This window comes from Ictalurus punctatus, chromosome 4 (genome assembly GCF_001660625.3).
Source record: "Ictalurus punctatus breed USDA103 chromosome 4, Coco_2.0, whole genome shotgun sequence".
Classification (NCBI taxonomy): domain Eukaryota; kingdom Metazoa; phylum Chordata; class Actinopteri; order Siluriformes; family Ictaluridae; genus Ictalurus; species Ictalurus punctatus.
Genome location: NC_071284.1, coordinates 29,620,320 through 29,641,994, shown reverse-complemented (window position 1 = coordinate 29,641,994; position 21,675 = coordinate 29,620,320). Strand labels below are relative to the sequence as shown.

At 41.6% G+C, this 21,675-nt stretch overlaps 1 protein-coding gene across 2 annotated transcripts in view; it reads right to left on the bottom strand.

Annotated features, from left to right (window-relative positions):
• Positions 1-231: 231 nt before the first annotated feature.
• ets1 (v-ets avian erythroblastosis virus E26 oncogene homolog 1) overlaps positions 232-21,675 on the bottom strand; it is a 50,104-nt gene continuing 28,660 nt past the window's right edge. For both annotated transcript variants that reach the window (XM_017466409.3, XM_017466410.3), the window contains 7 exons: positions 14,370-14,489; positions 13,248-13,448; positions 12,185-12,262; positions 11,715-11,957; positions 9,627-9,887; positions 4,958-5,076; positions 232-3,670 (listed from right to left, as the gene is read on the bottom strand). In XM_017466409.3, coding sequence (XP_017321898.2) covers positions 3,455-3,670; positions 4,958-5,076; positions 9,627-9,887; positions 11,715-11,957; positions 12,185-12,262; positions 13,248-13,448; positions 14,370-14,489 — 1,238 coding nt within the window. In that variant the 3' untranslated portion in view covers positions 232-3,454. The remainder of the gene's footprint in view (positions 3,671-4,957; positions 5,077-9,626; positions 9,888-11,714; positions 11,958-12,184; positions 12,263-13,247; positions 13,449-14,369; positions 14,490-21,675) is intronic.

Here is a 21,675-nt window from a genome sequence, read left to right as displayed (position 1 = left end):
GGGTGTGAATATAGTAACTTTATGCACAAAGTAAAACACACCAACACACTTATGTGATTTTTTTTTCATGTACATTTTATAACATAACAATTTGAAGTACAATAAGAAATAGAAGCTACCATTTATAAAACTCTCCGGCAGAACTTAATGATGGGCCAGCATCAGCCTTTTCTCTATATAACTGTATATGCAGACAGGTCTTTAAATTTCATATCAACTTCTTTTTCTGTATAAAAAAAAAAAAAAAAAAAGAAAAAAGAAAAGAAAAAAGAAAGAAAAAAAAATCGCTACATTTGGTCCTGCTCTACCTCGATTTTTTTTCTCCATGAAAGCACCAGCTGTCTGCGTCTCATATTTCAAAGTTTTATAAAATATAAATTATTGAAAAATATTCAAATGTTTATGAACTAAATACATTAAAAAATTTCATTTAACAAAAAAAAATACAGAAACACTATAAATTGTACAAAACAAAAGAACAACTGATTTTTTTTTTTTAACTGAATTTTCCTCATTAATGGTTTTGTGATTTGACCTCATCACAAACTTTACGCACATGTCAATCAAAATAGTTGCTTTTGATACATATGTTCAACATTTTTTTTTTGTTCTTAGAAAGAATATACTTGACATTTAAGACAATATCTACTCTTCATTCATCAAGCAGAATAAGACAGTAACATAATACCATGTGACATTTCTGGACATTATGAAGCATGAGTTAAGGAAACAAGGAAGAATACAACATTGTCATGTAACACCTCTTAAAATCGAAAACCGCGCATATGAACCATATCTCCATGCCGTTTCCATTATAGATCCAGGGTCACTTCCTACAACATCTCATCAACCCACTATTCGTCTTTTAATTGAATGTAATTAAATCCGCTTATTTTATTTTATTTTATTACCCGATTCAATCCACAGTAAAAGCATCATCACGTCAATTCATTGGAAACACATAAAAAAAAAAAAAAAAAAAAGATGACTGGAATGTGGGTTTGGTCCTTCAGCGGTGTGGATGCGCATCGAATCCTTCAGCTCCGAGACCTCACATGCATTTCAGTGTTATTTCTCCTTCAACAGTGGCTTATTTGTTCATTCTAGGTCTTGTAATAAAGCGTTTTGAAACACAATCTGTACAAATAGACGATTCTGAAATGAAACCCATCGAGGCGGCAAGCATACCACTGTAAACAATAACATCGTGTAAATGAGATGTCTTACAGTAACTTCGGCGATTTTTTGTTTGAATTTTTTTTTTTTTCCCCACAAGGCCTGCGTGTCCTTTGGAACACAAACCACGACTGAAAAGGCAACAGGAACCGGAGTCACCCTGCTAGCAACAGGCTTAAATAATGTATTATACTCCGACGCTGTTGAATTCTGATTCTACACACGGAGACTTGCATTTCAAGACTCTCCATATATAAAGATGATGATTCAAACATTACATGGTGATGTTTTCCATAAGGAGAAGTTTATTTAACATTTATGGAAGGAGTCTCCAGTGTTAGCACTTTGTAACAGGCAGGTTTTCCTCCAGAGGAGGTCTTAAAGCCTTAAAGAAACGTCTTAAAGAGTTCTTTGTACTTCGTGGGTTTTTTTCTTTTCTTTAAAAGAACAAAGTTCTTTAGTTTTGTGGAAAAATGAGCGCAAGGGAGAGCGAGGCTGGTGAGGGAATGATTCTAGCTGCTGAATGAAAACAGAACAAATTTATTTCAACATTAAAGGGGTTAAACAAAAATAAGTGTCATTCTTTAATTAATAAAAAGTCTGCAATTGTTCGCAAATCACTGTATTGGAAGAGGAATAAAACACTTCAGGACATGAGGTTATTGGAAAAATAATGCTATGACTCAGCTACCTTATCACACCACCTTAACGTTTATTATTTCTTTTATAACAGCATCCTCCGTTTGTGTTTTATTCCTTACTTATACTAGTAACTGAAATCAATTCAATATCTGTGCATAATATTTTTGGCTGTATTTCAGTTGTGTTGTAGGTCAGCCCATGTTTGTGCTAACGCTATTTAGATCCGAAGCTGCCGCTACAACGACTGCGGTAGCATCGTCGTCCATTTTCTTGAACGTAACATCCATGTCTATCTTTAAAACAGTCTGAAACTGTTACACCCCTACTTTCTTCTGCCTATCCAAACATTATCCAATACTATCCCATGCTCGAATCACTCACACAACCTTCACTTCAGTGATCAACAACTCTGTCAGACGTATGGCTAAGATCTCTATTACATTCAGCTATTTGTCCTCACATACGCTAACTAAATCACAAGGACACAAGGACATACAGTAAATTTGGTCTCGGCTCATCGGGAAGCCTGTTTCCGGCAATCAATCATCTCACAAAAGAGGACTAGATCAGTTAACTGACATTTCTATTGTGTTCCACTTACATACCCTTCACTCTGTCTCATGATAGACAGCAAGATTACAGACGTGTTTACATCACATGTGCTCTCAAAAGACGGCGTAGACAAAACAAGACGTGAGGGAGAGTGACAGGAGTGGTAACATAGACATGAAACTAAGGCAAGAGTTGCTTGAAGTCCTTTGTCGTAACGTTAGAGATTAGAAAAAAAAAGAGATCTGAGACGGGCCGTGCTTAACAGCTGCCTAAGATGTGCTCGCTTAGAAGCATAAGACTCCTGCTCATAAGTCGAGGGCGGGTGTGTTCACAGCTTGCCGCCCTCGAGCAGAAAAACGGCTACTTTCGGTCGTGTCTGTCACCCGTTCTCGGTTTCAGTGAGAGGTTTTTCTTTTAACTGAACTGCGAGTAAAATAGCAGTCTCTGGTCTCGCCTGCTGAGTTTTCAGTTATGCGACTTGTATGTCTCTGACTCTGTACACATGGGGAAATAAAAAAAAAAAAAAAAAACATTTTTGGCATTATCAATCCTTCATTTACAAATGAAAAAAGTAATACTGGCACAAACATATTAGAGAAAACAAAAATGATAATAAAAATAAAATACTTTCTTTTCGTGTGGTCCGTTTGAGGACTCTGAGACGGCAACAGTAACTTAATAGTAAATATTTCTGTAAAAGTTCCATTTTTCTGTAACTTTGGCAACATATTTATGGAACTTTCCATCCACACAATATCCACTTTAGGAACGAGTCCTTCGTTCTTTCCTAGTCCCACCCCTCTACTGCAGTCTGTTTTTAGGTGCTGCTGGGTCAAAATGGCGGCTCTGCTGGAAAACTCACTGTTTTCTGTTCAGAGCTGAATTATGATACACGCTACAGACTATGAACTTTGGTAAGGTTTGGAATGGGTCCTTTTGCGATAGCTGCAGTCATGAGCTCAAAACAAGACCGGAACCATGACTAGGTATGAAGACGGGACTTGGTTGGATCCAAAATAAACACCCACTGTTGTGAGGATAAGGGAGGAAAGTCTCGCGGCCCCGGTACTCCCGGACTGGTCTTTCATTCATCCGTGTCGGGTTTGACATCCAGCATGGCGTGCAGCTCCTCAGGTGTGTATCCCAGAAGGCTCTTTAAGTCACACACGAAACGGTAGACATAGCGCTTGCCTGATGTCTTGTGGATGATATTCTTGTCGTAGTAGTAGCGCAGACCACGGCTCAGCTTTTCGTAATTCATCTTGGGCTTGTTCTTCCTCTTGCCCCATCTCCGTGCCACCTTCATGGGAGAGGGACAGTTTCAATCAACACATGCTTTATGCATGCTTTATTTCAGAATTATGAACAAATTACCTTCAATAAGAGATAAAGCTTTTTAAAACACATTATATTTGTATCAGGGATGCAAGAGATTATAAGAAAATGAACTGTAAGTTGATTTGCCAATTAATTAGGTCTTTGTGGGGGCGGTTTCCACCTCTTTATTGTGTTTGCTACCCCATAGAACACATCTTTATGGAATAAACCATATTGAGCAATCAATATATTATGTGAATTTGTCTTGGGTATACAGCAAATCGGTAGAAACAAGCGTGCATGGATAAACAGACAACTACAATTTAGCAAACCACTGCATCAACACGCCATTCTTCCAAAACTCCACCCCTTTGTAAAGATTTTCTAGATGTATCAATAGACATCACTAATAAACTACTAACTTGGTTTATTTGTGTATATACATACACTTAGGGTTCCTTGGATAGCTCTACCTTTCTAAAGTAATTCTACTTTAAACCCTGTGTGATAAAGGAACCCTCTGTGATAGGATTATATATATAGATCCTCTACGGGCTCAAGCAAAGAGACAAGCTGAGGAACTGAACTAAAACCATGAATGTGTCTATATGTATGTGAGTGAGGTGGCCTGGGAAACCCCTTCAGAGTGAATTTTTCTACTATAGATAGATCTGATAAGTATTGGGTTTCCGTAACTGTAATATGTTTTGTAAAAGCATATAAGGTCTGATTATCCCAAAATGTGAAAAACATCACAGACATTTTGAAATGTATGTGAATTTTGCTATGGTAGGTAGCTATCCAACAACTTGATTAAAACCTGACCCGACTAAGCGTGAGGAAATCGCGACGTTTTAGTCATCTTTATTCAGACTAACTATTTTATTGCTGCATTTATTGAACTAGCTCCTTAGAGACAGCCACAGCAACATAACGGTAACGTAACCAGACCACAACTTGTACTAAACACTGATCTGTCGACTTGGTGCGTGTTTACAATCTCCAAATGAGTCATTTCAATCTTTCGACTGCTGTACACCCAGTGAGATGTAGCTTACAGATTTTCTGAATTCTTCTAGTCCAATAATAAACTACATGTGCAGTTTCCATTGGAAGCTCAGTCTTGCCCACCACTTTGCCTAATCCATGTCTGGATCTCTAAGCAAACAAAAGCTGCATTGTGACTATGGATGGACGTCTTGTTTTGCAGTCTGACCCCGTGTCTATCTCCCATGAGGACATTGCTTGAGGCGCCCTTGTGACCTCTCACCTCGTCGGGGTCAGAGAGTTTGAACTCCCAGCCGTCTCCCGTCCAGCTGATGAACGACTGGCAGGACTTGTCTGTAAGGAGCTCCAGCAAAAACTGCCACAGCTGAATAGGTCCACTACCTATAGACATGCACAGAAACAATGCAAAAAATATACATTAGTACTCATATTTAAGGAAATCTACTGTATGTGTGTGCATCTTTCCTAGTATAGAGCGTGAAAACGCACTATACTTATACAGTCATGTGTATAAGCAACTTGGTGTCCCAAAAACCAAGTATCACTTCAAACATCTCTAGCATTTATCATTATTCACTGATCTGATGGTTTTGGGGCAACTTGTGACAAAGCGTCTGTGTTGTGGTGATGCAAACATCTCAAAGTTCATTTTCCAGACTGGTGTGCACGCTGGAAAATTGCTAAACAGGCTCAGCGACACACAAAGCCCCTAGTTCTTGCCTCCTAAAAACTGTAAATTCCAGTCCAGTGACATCACTGCAGACTCTGCCCTCAAGCTAAAAATACGAGAAATACTGTACGCATGTACAAGCAGGTACATTACTGTGTGACTGTGTGTTAGAACATGTGAGCTATGTGAACATGTGGGTGTGAGAATAAACATCAGCAGGCGACAGCTCTCTGCAATCAAGAACTGACATTTCTGACTTTCTATGTTGAAAAGCAATGTGACTTCGCACAGACCAGAATCAAACTGTGCACGTTAAATCTTTTACACAAAGTGCCACACACAGTTAGATAAACCTAGCACTGTGCTCGTCTTAACCCTCTGTGGCCTGAAAGAAGGCCATATAACATGTACTAAACATTTGTTTACAAGACTTTGAGAACTGGATCTTGTAGCCTACGTAATGATGTGAAATCCATCCTGACCACTCATTCATACAAAACAATATCGTCATTTAACTTTTGTGAGGCACTTTTAGTGTCAGAAAGGCTGTTTCAGAAATGATCTCCGTCCACACGACACGACGAATGAATACGCATGTCACATGACCATTCATGCACACTGGATACACGCATACCAGTGTAAACAGGAACTTGGTTGCTAGTCACTGGAAGGCACAACAAACCGGCGTTCCGTGCATGGCTTACGAAGTGAGATTTGTTTGCGATCGCTCTAATCGTAGCTCTCCTCTTGCGCATGTAGCAGCTGCAGTATTATAAAATACAGAACTGAACTGCACAACGGCTGTGAGAATGACGACAAAGCCAGCAAAGCTTGCGGTTCAGTCTCCGTGTTGTTGTGTTTAAGATCAAGGTAGCGTAACGGTCATGTTTTAGGGGCTTGACGAATCAGTGAAGGTTAAGCAACGATCCAGAAGACCCAATCAGGGAGCGAATGTGGGCGGAGCCACACCTTTGTTTTCAAAAGTCTGAGTTTTGGTCTGTTTTACGCTGAAACGTCGTGCCCGGAGATTTAAAAATAAAACGGGGTCTCCGGCGTTTCCGAAAGTCTCCGTTATTTGAGCCGTAATTTTCAGCATTATTACTCCATTGTTCAGTGTCACATGATCCTTCCAGAAATCATTCTAATATGCTGATTTGCCGCTCGAGAAACATTTATTATTATTATTATTATTATTATTTATTATCAATGTTATTAATATTATTATCTGTTGAAAACAGTTGCAAGATGAAAGAAAAATAATTGACGTGTCCAGTGCACATAATGAGATGAAATGAGATGAGAGTATTACAGAAGGTTTATGGTTCATATGAGCCCACTCATCCACCTATGCATAACCTACTCGCTCACATAGTATTGCACATACGCAGGAAAATGAATGATTCCGATGATGAAACTTGATGATTTTTAAGGCACCATTGGGGGCGTTTCCCATTTTGCATAGATCGCCTCAGCACATTACCGTTTGAATAGCGTGTGTGTGTGATCACATTAACCATAATTAGCTGAGCCAGGAAAAACCGTACATCTCTTTAGTTTAATACAGATTAGACATTTCAAGCTTTCTTTACACATATGTTTCATGTTTGTGTGAGAAGTATTCGCTGAGTTTCAGTTCGTTTTTCAAAGCGCACGCAGTTTCTTTTCTTTATTTTACAAAAGAAAAATGTTTGCTCTTACTGTGAGTGTACACAAATAAAAGTAAACCCTTTACTGTTTCTAATCTGTCACACTTATCTGTATGGCTAAAAATGACGGAGTATTAGAACTGGGTGTAATATAATAAACTCTCGTCGCCGTCGGTGATGACATGGTCCCCAACAGTAAAATAAGAATGTGTGGTTGTGCTGAGGCTTACTTTGGAGAGTGTAGGCCAAAACCGGTTTGTATGCCAAGACCTGTCTGTATGCTCAACACACCTTCAGCTCACTTTTAACTCACAGCTTATGCATTAAAGCGATACCGATATGTTATATCACACCTGCCTCAAAGCCAAGAAGCATCAGCGACACAGGAAGAGAGAGGAAAGATTATGAGAGGTAACGGCTCTTTAAAGAATGCCGTGTGATGAAATTGCCTTCATATTCGGCTTAAAATACAGCCACTGATTCTATATTCACCTACAGACAGTCAGGATTGATTGGCTTTTTACAAGTTTTTAAAGGTATCGACTTTCAGACTTTTTTTTAATCTTAGAACTTAATCTTTTTATATACTTATCTATTTTTCTCGCCTGCCTGCTTCACTATAGCCGTACTAATATTCGTGCAGCTCTACCATCAGAAGCCTCAATGTCTATGAGCTTCAAGGTTCTCCACACATCTAGATTGACTGATGGGCATCAGTGTTAAGATTTAAAACCGAACACAGAAAAATAGGTTTGTGGGTTTCGCTCATCAAAGACATCACGTACCGATGTTTCTGATTTGGAATGTAAAATCTGCAAACCTCAAAGCTGTTTTTCTTCAGCTTATCAACCCCGTACATCATCTATCTCTCTCATGTACACTCATGTACATGAGAGAGATAGTACATGTACATGTACTCATGTACATTATTTTCATAATTACATAAAGACATGAGGTTGTGAAGGGTAAAGACACAGGGATTTGCTTGCCTATGAGTCTGAACCTAAAGCTGGCACTAATGCAAAGAAAATTAATTAAATTTGTTCCCTGTATTTCCACCAAGTGTTACATAAATTGCTGTGAAATCATAGTGATGTGTTTTTGTTTGTCTGTTTGTTTGTTTTTATCTGTAAGTCCTAAGTAAGATTTGCAATGTACATTTTTATCTTTAGAAAATAAGGTTTTGATTAAAAAAAGAGGCTAGTATACTGTAAAATGCTTTGCTATGTGTGTATGTGTGTGTGTGTGTGTGTGTGTGTGTGTGTGTGTGTGTGTCGTGTCATAGGTTTAAAAACCGTGTCTTTGTGTGCATTCGTGCTGCAGGTTCAGAAAGCCTCCCAGAGATGAAACGATAAATACACTCTCAGGTTAAGTGCACGGGGGCTGCTAGCTTTTTTTGCGCTGCACCCTCTGTTGCCAAGACGACCTGGGAAAAGGGCTGAGATGCGGGCCCTAGATAAGTATGTGCACACGAAGAAAAGAAAAAAAAAAAGAACGCAGCGGACGGAGAGGTGCAAAAGACGCCTTTCACTGTTTAAGTTGCTTTTGGGTGCAAATTGGTGGAGAAAATGGCACACACACACACACACACATGCAGGTTGAGAGAAAAAGGCAGTGGCAGCATCTCTGAGAAATACATTCAGAGCTTGCAAGCATTTCAGTAGAGATGCTGTTGTGGTTACGAAACTGGTGCAAGGTGACGTTCTTTGAATCCAAAGCTCAACGTGTCCTACTAAGTGCAGTGTTTTTTTAGGTTTAGGACACGGTATGTTTACCGCTGCATTCCTTGTTTTCTTGCAAATACTGAAAGTACTTGTAAACACGATTAAGGAAGGAATAAACACCTGAGGATGTGCTCTTATAGGAAAATAATCACTGATATGTACAGGGTCATTAGCAGCCCAAAGTTGATTACTTTCCAATAAGACATCCTGAGATGTTTTATTTCTCTTGTACCACAGCAGTTTGCTATAAAAAAAAAAAAAAAATCATCTCTTCATTATTTTATTTATTATTCATTTACGGATAACTTTTAAACTGCTGAATGTCCACGAAACAAGTTACTTCCTGTTATCACTTGTTAGCATTATATCACTTCCATTATGGGAACAGCTATAAACTAGCTACTATTCTTTTTCGACATTTTGAAATACACGTATTATTATCCTTAGACATCACTGTGAATAAGCTGTTACTATAGAAACGATAAAGTGTTAGAATGAGCACATTGATATCGATCTTGCAGAATGCTGAAACAGCTTCTGGCCAATCAGAGGTGAGAACTCGACAGCACTGTGGTTTTAACCGTGTTTTAACTGGTCCGTCAAAATTTTCAATACTAAATAAAGAACCGATTCCTAACGCAATCCCTTCTGAGTAATTTCATGGGATTCCCATGAATCACAAGTATCACTGACAGAGTTAAAACCAAACAGTTCAACTTTAACCTACTTGCTGATGACACCTTGAGACAGTTTTCTGAATGGTACTGATCTTTTATGACTAATCTGTCTGATTCGTGCGATTCATTGAATGATTCAAGTCATTCCTTTGTTTTCGTGACTGACTAACACCTGAGTCAGAGAGCGCTTAAGTCCGAGGGGAGAGAAACTGACCCGTGTAGCCAGCGAGGGCAGCGGCTGGGATGACCGGCTTGTCCTTGCTGAGATCAGCACGCTCGCGGACGTAGTCTTTAAACGTGCCTTTGGGTTTGTGGCCATGCAGGGCTGTGGGATAGTCCTCTGAGTCAAAGCTGTCGTAGGAGGGGACACGCTGCAGACTGTTGAACGATGACTGACTGCTCCATGACTGCGTCAGACGGTCACAGCTATCGAAGCTCTCAGTGCTCTCGAATGAGTCCTGGCCTCCCAGTTTACCTGAGAAACATACAGAGAGAAAAAATATATACACTTACTGGCGTACACCTAAATCCAACGCAACAAGCTGAAATGTTGCCCTCGAAGCCAAAAGTTCCAACAGTCCCAGCTTTACAAGGTGCAATGTTTGGAAACTAATCTAGTCCAGAAGGTTTGATGTGGGGGAAACAGAAACGAGACTGGTGCTCACTGGAGCATAAGACAAGAAAATACCCATAATGATTCACGACCATTCACATGCAGTTTTCTATTTCACAACCTCCATTCACTCATTTTTTCTAATTGCAAGAAAACTGAAGCCGATTTTCTCTCTTCTTTAAGCCAAGGCACAGATAAAAGATTAGTGCTAACTGAACTGCACTTGGAATGAAAGCTAATGCAAATTAAAAAAAAAAACAACAACAAAAAAAGCAGGAATCCTGAAATCCTCAGCTGCATAATGGAAGCCACATGTGGGTTATGGTGGTGTCACAAATACTTTCCCACGTCAGGGGGGGGGGGGGGGGGGGTGTTTGCCAAAATCGAGATTTAGGGTGTGCAAGGCTTGGTCATGACTGAAGGGCAAATAAATGCTCTCAAATCTGAGCTTTGGAGAACCAAAGTGACTTCTCGGTTCTTCTACAATCGAGGAGTGGTAGAGCGAGCAGAAGTGTGGGGGAGCAAGTCTGCTAGCGAGAACACACATTAAGAGTTTCGTGAGAAAAGCGCTTTTGACTCTTGACACCTTTGCTATCTTACGAGAAGAAGAGGCGCTTGGGAAGAAGAAAAAAAAAACACAACGCTGTCCCCGTCACCATAGCTCGCTCCATAAATTATTACATGAAAGACATAACTCTGTGGCTTTGCACATCACTGTTTGATGCAAGCAGCTTTGTTTTTCTTCTTTTTGCCCTCCCTTACTTTTTTTTTGCCTTTGTTCACCACGGTCTTCAGTATTCAGGCGAGGTGCGCATAACCACAAATGAAGCCGCAATAATTCCCTTTGTTCTCTGTAGCCACCCAGGCACAAAGGCAGCAGTGCATGCCATGCACGTAAAAGAAAAATCACACTGAAACCAATGCTATGAAGACCACATGCAAAGCCTAATGAAACGGGGACGCATTTCGTTAGATGTGATAAGAACCGCCTCTTATGAAGGTTCTCACAGGATAGTGCTAGCTCAGTGGTTGAAATGTTGGGCTACTTAATTGGAAGGTCGTTAGTTCAAATCCAAGCACTGCCAAGATGCCACTGATGGGTCCTTGAGCAAGGCCCTTAACTCTCAATTAATTACACAAACAAGATCAATATAAGTTGCTCTGGATAAGGGTGTCTGCCAAATGCCAGGAATGTAAACGCTCTCATAGTGAAATAAATGATAAAGCAACATGTGGTCTGGTTAGAACTTTTCGAACAGTTTATTTCAAAATTTTTATTATTTACCATATTCATATAAAACTGAAATATCATTCCTTGATCTTCAAGTAACTGCTTTATCCTAGTGGATCTGGAGAACACTGGGGAACCCTGTCATCTTTGGAATACACCCTGTATAGAACACCTGTGCATACAGATTAACACTTTGGGGCAATTTGGAACAACATGCATGTTTTTGGGAGGTTGGAGGAAAACCCTGAGGAAAGCCATAGAGACAGAGGGAGAACATGCAAAGCTCAGGATCGAACCCAGGAATGTGAGACAGAAACGCTACCTGTTGCACCACTGTGGCCATAATTGTAATCAAATATTGTAAAACTTCCTTCCTTGACACACACACCACCACTACCACCTGATACACATTCACCACTCATCCACCCACACAAATACCACCCACTCTGCCCCCTCACCTCTGCTGATCCGACCCACGCACATGTTGTCAGGTGACACTTCCTGTTTGACGGGGAAGTAGTCGCCCTGAAGTGGGTTGAGTGGCGTGTCGCGCAGAATGACGTTGGTGTATTCGTTCTCGTATTTAAGCGACAGCAGGTCTTCCGAGCTGATCGGATGAAGGGTCTGGTAGGACTCCGTGATGAAGCCTGGCTCCGAGTACTCCGAAGGCGGAACGCACTGAGCGTGTTCAATGCCGTAACCTGGGAAGACAAGTTAAATCAAGGGTTAAAAAGTAGTTGACGAATGTCTATATGGGGAGTCTGTGCGTGTGGGTGTCTGTATCTATGCACGTATGAGGCCTTTTATAAGATTACTGTCTGTCTTCAAGCACTCACACTACAGACTCAGACAAATCAATGCACGTCTCGTGTTACCAGCTTTGCTGTGCTTGGGAACTGAAGGTGAAGTGTGGCTGACAGGTACTCACTGACAAAGTAGTCTGAGGTATAGCGAGATTCCTGGAAACCTGAGCTTATGCCGTTGACAGGGAAATGCTTTGGATCCTCTGTGTGGGAGAAGACAACAACGACAACAACAAAAAAACGCATCAGTGTCTGAGATCGAATTAGCATAATAGTAGATATGATAATGAGAGTTCTTCAGTTTTAAAATAGACTTCACTCTTCGGGCTGACGGGATCGCTGCTTGTTCCCTGTAACCTGACTTAACTAAAGATTTTCCATACATGCCAAGCGTTCGATCACTGTCTATAAAGAGAACAAATGTGGCGCACGCACTAAAGCCTCCTGCTGTAATGAAGTAAGAAAGCCTCTACGATGTGCGTGGGAAAGCGCTGCAGAGAATAATTATCCTAAAGGAAAGGGTGGGAAGGAGTTAACCCTGCGTGTATGATGTGTTATTAATATACCGCTGATTTGGAATCCACTCGAAGCATTTCCTTAAAACTTCAGATCGCACGCATGATCTACCGTACGTGCGTCAGCAAGTGCAGGAGGTCTTATATCACTCAAGAGTGCGTTATGCACTTGAAAGAAGAATCACATACATTTCACGTGATCATATGTTTTTCATAAGCAATATACAGTATGATCCCAATCTGTACAGATTTTTACATTTACAGATGTTACGACCTGGAACTATGACATGACGTTGAATAAAGTGAGAAGAATGAACCTAAAAACGAATGAATCATTTGAGAAAATCAGACGTGAAGAATAAAACCACAGGCCGTACGTGAGATTGAATGAATCACGTGAGACATTCTCATGTGGTAAAATAAAAATGCACGCACCACATGCGAAATTTGTGTTATGTAAGGTGGTAGGTTTGTTTCTATACATGTCACAATGCCTTTAAAGGTACCACTCAGTGATCTTGGTTCAGTTTAGATGTCGGAGAACAAGTTGAATGCTAATACAAAATCAAACATGACTGACAGCTTCCTGATGAGTTGGAGGTCCATGGTCTATGTCTAGTGCCACAGAGATAAGAGACGTTCCTCTGAGCAGATCTTAAATCTCCAGTCTTACCTTTTTGCAGCATCTCTAAGTGCTCCCACAGGATGTCCCCTACGAAGTCGGGTGCCAGGTCCAGAAAGCGATCCTTGCCCAGTGCGCAAAGACTGGCTCCGTTCATGGAGAACTTGAAGAAGTCCACGTTCTTCAGGCTGAACTCGTTCACTGTCCACAACAACCATTCTCTCACATGGCCTTCTGTCCACTGCCGGGGGTCTGCAGAGTGAGACAGATTGAAAGCGTCACACTCAGCCTCCATTACTGTGCCAAATGACAAACCTAATGAACTGATTCAATTGTCTGTGAATTGACTGTTTCATCTCAACTTCACCTCAAGGATTAGGAAGATACAATTTGGGTCATTAAAACAGGTATATTACAGATTGATGACAATGAAGAAAAAAAGATGAGAAATGATAATAATAATAATAATAATAATAATAATAATAATAATAATAATAATCCCCTAAATACAGTAAATTCCAAATATTTAGGTTTCAACCTGCTTTTTACCCAACAGTGTGTCATCAGGAAGTTATATACAGCATGTTTTAGCCACAATGGCTGTGCTTGGAACTCAAAACTCGGTAATTACAGCCTACAGGTCACCCATTTCACACACACATGATATGGCACGCATATATAACATGGCTATTTTCAATTCCAAACCCAACGCAGACTGAACCTCATGCGACACAGCAGACGAAGCCACCCTGCGGTCTGAGTTGGTTTGGGAAATGTAATTCATAACAGCATGGCCGTGCCAAGTGCCTATCTTGCAAGATCTCCTTATAGATGATCTGCTTTAGGCAGTGCAAAACAACACAGCGCACGTTTGGGTTTTTTTCCACTCCGTTTCTTTTTTTTTTTTTTTCTTGTTCTTTCTTATAAAATACACATTCGGCGATTTTCATTCTTCACTGCCGATATCGTGCTCTCAAAGTCAAAGTAAGACAAACTCGAATCAGACAACAGAGCGTGCCTTGTTGATTAAAGTGGGTTAACGGCCGTCTCTTATCATGTGATTCAGTCGTAGAAGACGAGATAAAGGACTGCTGAAACGCTAGATATGCGCACGTGATAGATATGTGTAAGTGAGTCACAGAGTCGTGTCTCGCTATTCGAACATGCGTGTACCTTTAGGGATGCCGAGTCTCTGCTGCTCCTTGGTGAACCCGCTGAAGGTTGCTTTCAGAGCCTGCGACATCATCTCTTTGCTCCCTGGAGTCAACAGAGGAACATCCCCACATTCCAGATCTGTCCCAGACAAGCAGAGAATGAAAGACACGTCATCATCAGACAGCGTTCAGACTGTTTCGAATCATCACACACACACACAAACAAACATAATGCATATTAGACTGTACTGGCTTGTTAGGCTGTTGGCCACATGGATTGTCTTGACACCGAGCCATGGAGAAACATGCAAATAAGGGATGTAACCAAGATCCAAATAGAACGCTTCACAGGGAATCAAGCTGCGACTCGTTGAGGTGTGAATCGGGATTGGAATCCCGCAGGACGCAAGAAAAAAGTTGCACGTGTGGGAGGATTTCATTTACATGTGGTTGCAAAAGCAAGCCATCAGATATGACAAAGCATTTTCACCAATTATATACCTCTGGTTGTTTTTACAGTGGTTTACAGTGTTTCTAGGTTTCATATTTATTTTAGCCTTCCAGTTCTGGTGTGAATCGGATACATAGTGCATTATATACTACATAAATACTTTAGTCGCATTGCTTTATGCCACTAATGCAAATACACATGATCACTCGTATTCTGTATTCATTTTACAGCCTAAGAACCCTGCGATACACAATTGAAAGAGAACGACGTGTTTGAATCAGATAAAGCATCAGATCAGTCGCATTCATGCAGTAAAGTTCAAGAGCATATTTCCAAACGGAAGAATTTTGAGAGTGAAAACGGAGAGTCTGTGACGTATTATTAACAGAAAATTCACCATTTGTTTTAAATCAATTCATCAAAACTTCACAGAACATGAATAGTGTACAATAAAAGCATGACACCCACTCACAAGTCGCGAATGCGACAACTGCAGCGAACGTGATTAACAAATGACAGACCATTCAGTGCTAAAGCGATCGTGTGCCTCCTTCCTGCTGACCCTTCAAATCCTAAGCCCTAATGATACACCCTAAAGCCCCGAGGACACAGCAGGTCAGGCTCTGATCTTTATTCAAGACCCACTGTCCTCTTTGTTAGCATTAGCCTCATGCACTGTGTTCTGCAGTGCAGATAGACTTCTGTCACCAGGTCTCAGTGGGCAGGGGTCAGAGGACGCAGTACTAGGGCAATGATGTCAGGACAGAACAGTCGTGCCAGTGTTGGGTGGACGCCCTGCGGGACACAGAGGGTCTATTTATGAGTTAAACAGTACCCGATGACTCCTACTAATCCAATTAAGCCTGGCGGCTGGGGGCAAGATGGGGAAACCCCTTGAAGGGGGCTACGTAAGCCTAAAACAAGTGGTGGAGGTGATAGCATTCAAGGCTTGATGATGTCATGTGATTGCAAAGCTACAATAATATGGAGATGGGTAATGAGGGTTGTATTTAAAAGTGACTGTTTGTTTAAAGTGGATTAATCCTTTTTGTGTGTGTGTGTGGGGGGGGGGATAATATACATTTGACACGTGGTCTGAAGTTTTTCACATGTAAGTAATATTTGACGTGAACTAAAGTACATCTGTATAATATAATAATGACCTTCCTAATAATATATGCTCACATGTATGCTCAAAATAAATTCATCATGGAAAAAAAAATTCATCTTAAAAAAAAAAAATTACACTAAAAAAAAAAAAATGAAATATGAAAAATATTTCACATAATGTATGAATTGTTTATATAAAAAACCCATATATGTGAATTCTACATATGATTACTCACACGTGAATTAGGCAAATCACTCATGTCTGAATTATTCGAGATATGTTTACTTTTTTCTACACACAGATATTCTCTTTCTGGAATGTTCTCTCCTTCTCTTTCTATTTTTCGGTCTATCTATCTCTATCTCGATCTCCCACGATCTTCCAGATCCACAATACAACACAGTAGAGCCAGGAATGTGCAACAGCTGTCCCTTCTTTCTCTCTCTCTCTCTCTCTCTCTCACCCCTCCTCTCCACTCAGCAATGACCCTCTCTACACATAACTGAAAGCGTTACATTAAACATGGCGTCGAAATGGAACAAAGCGTGATTGGATCCGAATGAAGCCCCGGCTCTCTCTACTCTCCATTTTCAGCTCTTAATTGTGCATTAGCGAAAACCATTCTGGCGACCCTGATTCAGAACGTTCCCAGACACGCACGAAAAAAAGTAAAAAAAAAAAAAAAAGAACACATTTAACGTAGCTGAAACTCGGCACACAAAGCCTGTTTGTGAAATGCAAATGTTTAATGAGTGCTGTTTTTGTAAAGACAAATGTTGCATTTGGACAGAGGTTCAATGAGGAGCGGTGGAGGCCTGTTCATTAGCATAGAACGTTGTAATGCACTGTGTATTTGTACAGATAACAAACCCGCTTTTTTTGTCTCAGAGCTGGAAATATCGCATGGTGAAGTCTCATCTAATTAGCTTTGGGCGTTTTCTTGTATTATCTCAAAGTATGACGCAAACACGGCAGTATGGTTTCCTGTTCTTGTGAAAATGGTGAAACAGAGTTTTACAAATTTCTCCACATTGGAGGGTGTTTTCGAAAAAGCGGACAAGGCAGGAGACTTTTTCATACTTTTTCTCACCTTTCACTCGTGTTCACCTTTGTCTTGCTTCCTCTCTTTTCTTGCTTTTCTCACCCACGCAGTCTAACAAGCGTCTCATCGAGAGACATCGATTCCCGCTTCAAGCAAAGCTATCACTCTAAGCCACACTATAACGTATCTTTTGCTCATCTGCTACTATTTAAAAAAAAAAAAACCCTATTTAAATGGTGGCTCCATATCACATGCCAGAACTCAGACCTAATGAGCAATGTTTTCTTTTCAGACTTACACCCTGTTTACACTGGTGCCTTTGAGTTAAAACGATCCTCATCCACACTGGCGTTTCTGATGTGTTTCAGAAACGATCTCCGTCCACACGACACGACCGAATACGCACATCACATGACCATTCGTGCCCACTGGGCACGTGCATACAAGTGTAAACAGGAAGTTGGTTGCTAGTCACCGGCAGGCACAACAAACCGGCGGTCCATGTCGGGCTTACACCTCTTGAATTGAGATTTGTTTGCGATCGCTCTAATCGTAGCTCGCCTCTTGCGCATGTAGCAGCTGCAGTATTATAAAATACAGAACTGAACTGCACAATGGCTGCTAAGAATGACGATGAAGCCAGCAAAGCTTGCGGTTCAGTCTCCATGTTGTTGTGTTTACGATCATGGTAGTGTAACCGTCATATGGTAGGGGCTTGACGAATCAGGGAAGGATACGCAACGATCCAGAAGACCTAATCAGGGAGCGAATGTGGGCGGAGCCACGCCTTCGTTTTCAAAAGTCTTGGTCTGCTTACACTGAAACACGAGCCGAGAGATTTCAAACTAAAACGGGGTCGTCTGCGTTTCCAAAAGTCTCGGAGTAGTGTAGACGACAGGCGTAACCGTAGCAACAGTCATGCGTTTTAAAACAAAACAGGGCCTCAGATCTACAGAGCTGCTGAAACTATTAATTATTCATCGCAGCTGGCCAGCATATTGAATCTGTCTTGCTGATTGGGAAGACAATGGCATAGCCCATATATCATCCTAATTGACACTTAAAACAGACAAATCATCAAGCTTTGATGTCAACCGAAGGAGAGCCATATGATTGAAGAACGCTGTCATGTGGCATTGCATCAGCTGCAAACTGTGACTTGATGTGCAGTGACATATGGAAGCTGTATGTGAAGCACGTCTCCAAAAACCAACTTCATAACACGTTCTCCGTTCACTATCAATGTCAGTAGCCATGTGTACTGTATTTAAGCGCTTCGTAGCGATAGAACGGGTGTATGCGCACACTGTACGTGTCTTAATGGGTCCTGAATTCATAGCCAAGTGGAGCAAATTGGCAGTCTTTCTCAGCTTTGTGCCAGAGCTGGGGGCCATGAAATTGAGATTATATTCACGGTGGTCTGTGGGAGCGGGGTGTGGTGAGGAGGGGTGTGAGTGATTCACTTGTCTGTAATGTGAGTCCATCACAAAACAGTGCATGAATGGGGCTCCTCAGAGGGATGATATCAGCTGTATGGCACTCCAGGCCCCTCCCTTTGCTCTGAGAGCATTCATTCATAAAGATTGTCATGCTATTGATTCAGGGTTCCACTGATATGCATAAAGTGGGCAAGCCTGCAGCCTGGAATTGTTACTGTGAAGAAGTCTTATAAATAGGCCCAGGCCTATGATTTAACTGTGTATGTGTGTGTGTCTGTGTGTGTGTGTGTGAGAGAGAGAGAGAGAGAGCGAGAGAGAGAGAGTGTGTGTCCTTCTGATGGTGCGTGAGAGAACATGAGTGGGCGTGCAATAAAAAGTCACACTGTCTCTTGTGGGCTTTTCAAGACTCAGGACGATTAAGTGCCTGAATGCTTGCTGGGTCTGATTTATTTCTGTCTATATGTCAGATTAGCATATTGTGCCTCTTCCGGTCTTTCTTTTTTATTTTTGCAAGAATGCGTAGGTGGATTGTGCTGTGCATATGAAAATCTCCAGGTCCTGTGACCTTGTTTGCAACAGGAGAGGTCAAACGACCAGAGAAGGAATAAAACTTCTATGTGCGTAAAGCATTGATGTGAGCATAGACCGTGACAAAAACGCTAGTAAGAAATGTGCACTGCCTTTTAGTCTCTGCAGGGGTCTGAGTGCAGGCTTAAAAGCCACCCCTCCCTTGGCTGCCGTCCGGACGTGACAGTGCTATCAGACCCGTTACGTTACAGATCTTTATCTTTCACTTTCTCTGGGAGTGAGCTAGGAGAAGGCTATAAAACCTGGCCAGGATGAAGAAGGGTCATTCACCCAGCTGGACTGAGTGGGGGGGGTTTAGAAAGCAGCAGCAGGGCGCTCGCTCAGAGAGCTGCTTGTTCTACCTACTATTTGGATTTCCATCTGAATGGAAGAGAAGCCTGGACCAGGAATAGCAACAGATCCCAGAGCCAGTGCCAAGACTGGCCAGGATCACAAGCAGGGTGCTCTCTCGGCCTGGAACACTGCCGCTATTCTTAGAGGCTAGACGCACCAAAAACACACATTCTTCATGAACCAATAGAGGGTACATGGGCTAAACATTCCCTTTCTATTTCTCTTCGCTCTACTTTTGCTTTCATTGCCACTCATTATCATAGTTCTGATCTTACTCTGTGATAAATGAGTTGTCGGTAATGAAAATCTTCAGATATGCCCTATATGCAGATTTTCCATGGTGCTACAAGCTTCAACGTCTTTTATCAGCAAAAAATTTGCACTGCTGCGTGATAACCGCTAACCCCCGGCTTTATAGTAAGGTGTGCCCAATGGTACGCCTTGCAGAGACACGGCTGCACTGCATACTTTGCAGTTGCATGAACGTACACCACAAAAATCATCGTCCGCAGCTTCCAGCAATTGACATGCTCGGCTCAGGAGACCTGCACTGTTTAGACCTTGGAAACAAACACACACAGACTATTACAAACAGTTTATTGGCAACGTCTTCCCTCCCAGGCTCAAACACAAACCTCTGCTAAGTGCATCTACTGCTGTAAAACGTCACAGAAATGCACAGCTGAGCGATAAACGTATAAAAACCTGGGCTACGATTTTGCCCGAGCAGCTTTTGTAGCACTCGAAGCCGTTGAAGGGAGGAGAAAGCTGTGCGTGTAATTAGCAACGGAGTGGCTAATGGTTTCTGCGTGCTATGAGGCCAGCCGAGGTCCAGTAGACGCTTATGCACTAAATGAATTCCCTGCAGACCAGTGTTTTCATGTAGCATGCCACACATTCTTGCCTTGTTTTACTATCGCTAATGCAGGAGGGCTTCGCATTCGAGTCTGTCTCTGTGCATGTTCTTAATTTGCCACTTTCAAATTGAAAGACCACGTTGCGAGGTGGCGTTAAAGAACATCTCATTTAGCAAATCATTTGTATTAAGGACCACTGTGTTAGTCGTGAATGTCACGCCTGGCAAGAGTAAGCCTAAAATTAGTTTGCATGAAAATTAAATCCTATGTGATACAATTTGCTTCCTGTTGATGACATCTGTTTTCGGTGGGTTTCTTTTGGTATCATCAAAGTGTGACTCAACAACAGAAAAATTTAGGCAACAAACCTGAACATCGTGTCTAAAAAATAAAGTGCTTTTATTTAGCAAATATTTTTCCATGCTTCAGTGTGTTCACTGATTAAAGAAATTAAAATAGCACGCATTAAGACAAATGTGTATTTGAAAACAGACTCTATTTTCGGCAAAATGGGTAACGCTACTTGGATGTTTTATGAGAAAAGGCTCGGTTTGTGGTTCGTACAGAGCGAAGTGAATGTTTCGAAGACTAGTTATCATTACAGAGCACGTCTCGGAGCTAATCCAGATGCCTATGTCGAGTGCCGCTGGCTGTACTCTGGCCTGAACCCTCTTTTTTCTCTGTCAGAGATGATGTGGAGAGGGTGAGATAAAGGAAGCCCAGCTGCAATGTTGAGAACATGAGTCTCCCTTCACACGGGCAACATCACAAGCTGAGAGAACCACAAATGTTCTCGCTATAACTAAACGCTTGGACAGAAAGTCCCAATCTCAGACTGTTTTTTCAACACAAAGCTCAGATTTGAGACAGTACCATACCGGTTTGGTCAAGAGAAGACATAAAACAGAAGGTAGAGAGTTCAGACTATTTCCCGCTGACCCTACACACTTCTGATCTCCAAGCCTGAACCCGACCTCCATATCTTTTCATTATGATTGATCAAGATGGAGGCTACAGAGCCAAAACCAGAGGCTGGCATGTTAAGCAAGGCAAAGCTCAGGCTGGCTTATTCACCTCCAGAGCCGCCTACCACCCAGGAGAAAAGTCTGGAACTCACCAGTGGGTTTCTGAAAGTTCCACAAGCCCTAGCGAATAGGCATAGATGGGGTGGGGGTGGGGGTGAGGGTTGCCCCCTGAGACTCTGACTCAGTAATTAGCCTGTTACAGGCGGCTGGGATGAGACGACGTAGCAGCAGACAGGCACCACATCAGGAGCCGGGGAGACGCGGCAAAAATAAAGGAGCATGTGGGCCACAGAGGGAGAGTAAAAAAAAAAAGATGAATGGAGAGAGCAAGACAGATCAGGATTAGAAATGAGATGTTGTTAAAAGTTCTGGCTTGTTTGTTCTTCCCCGCTCGGGGACACGCTGGTTCTTTTGTTTTTGTTTTGGTCTTGTGTGGAGCCGTGGAGCCCGAGTTAGCAGTTTGAAAGACTATTAATGGG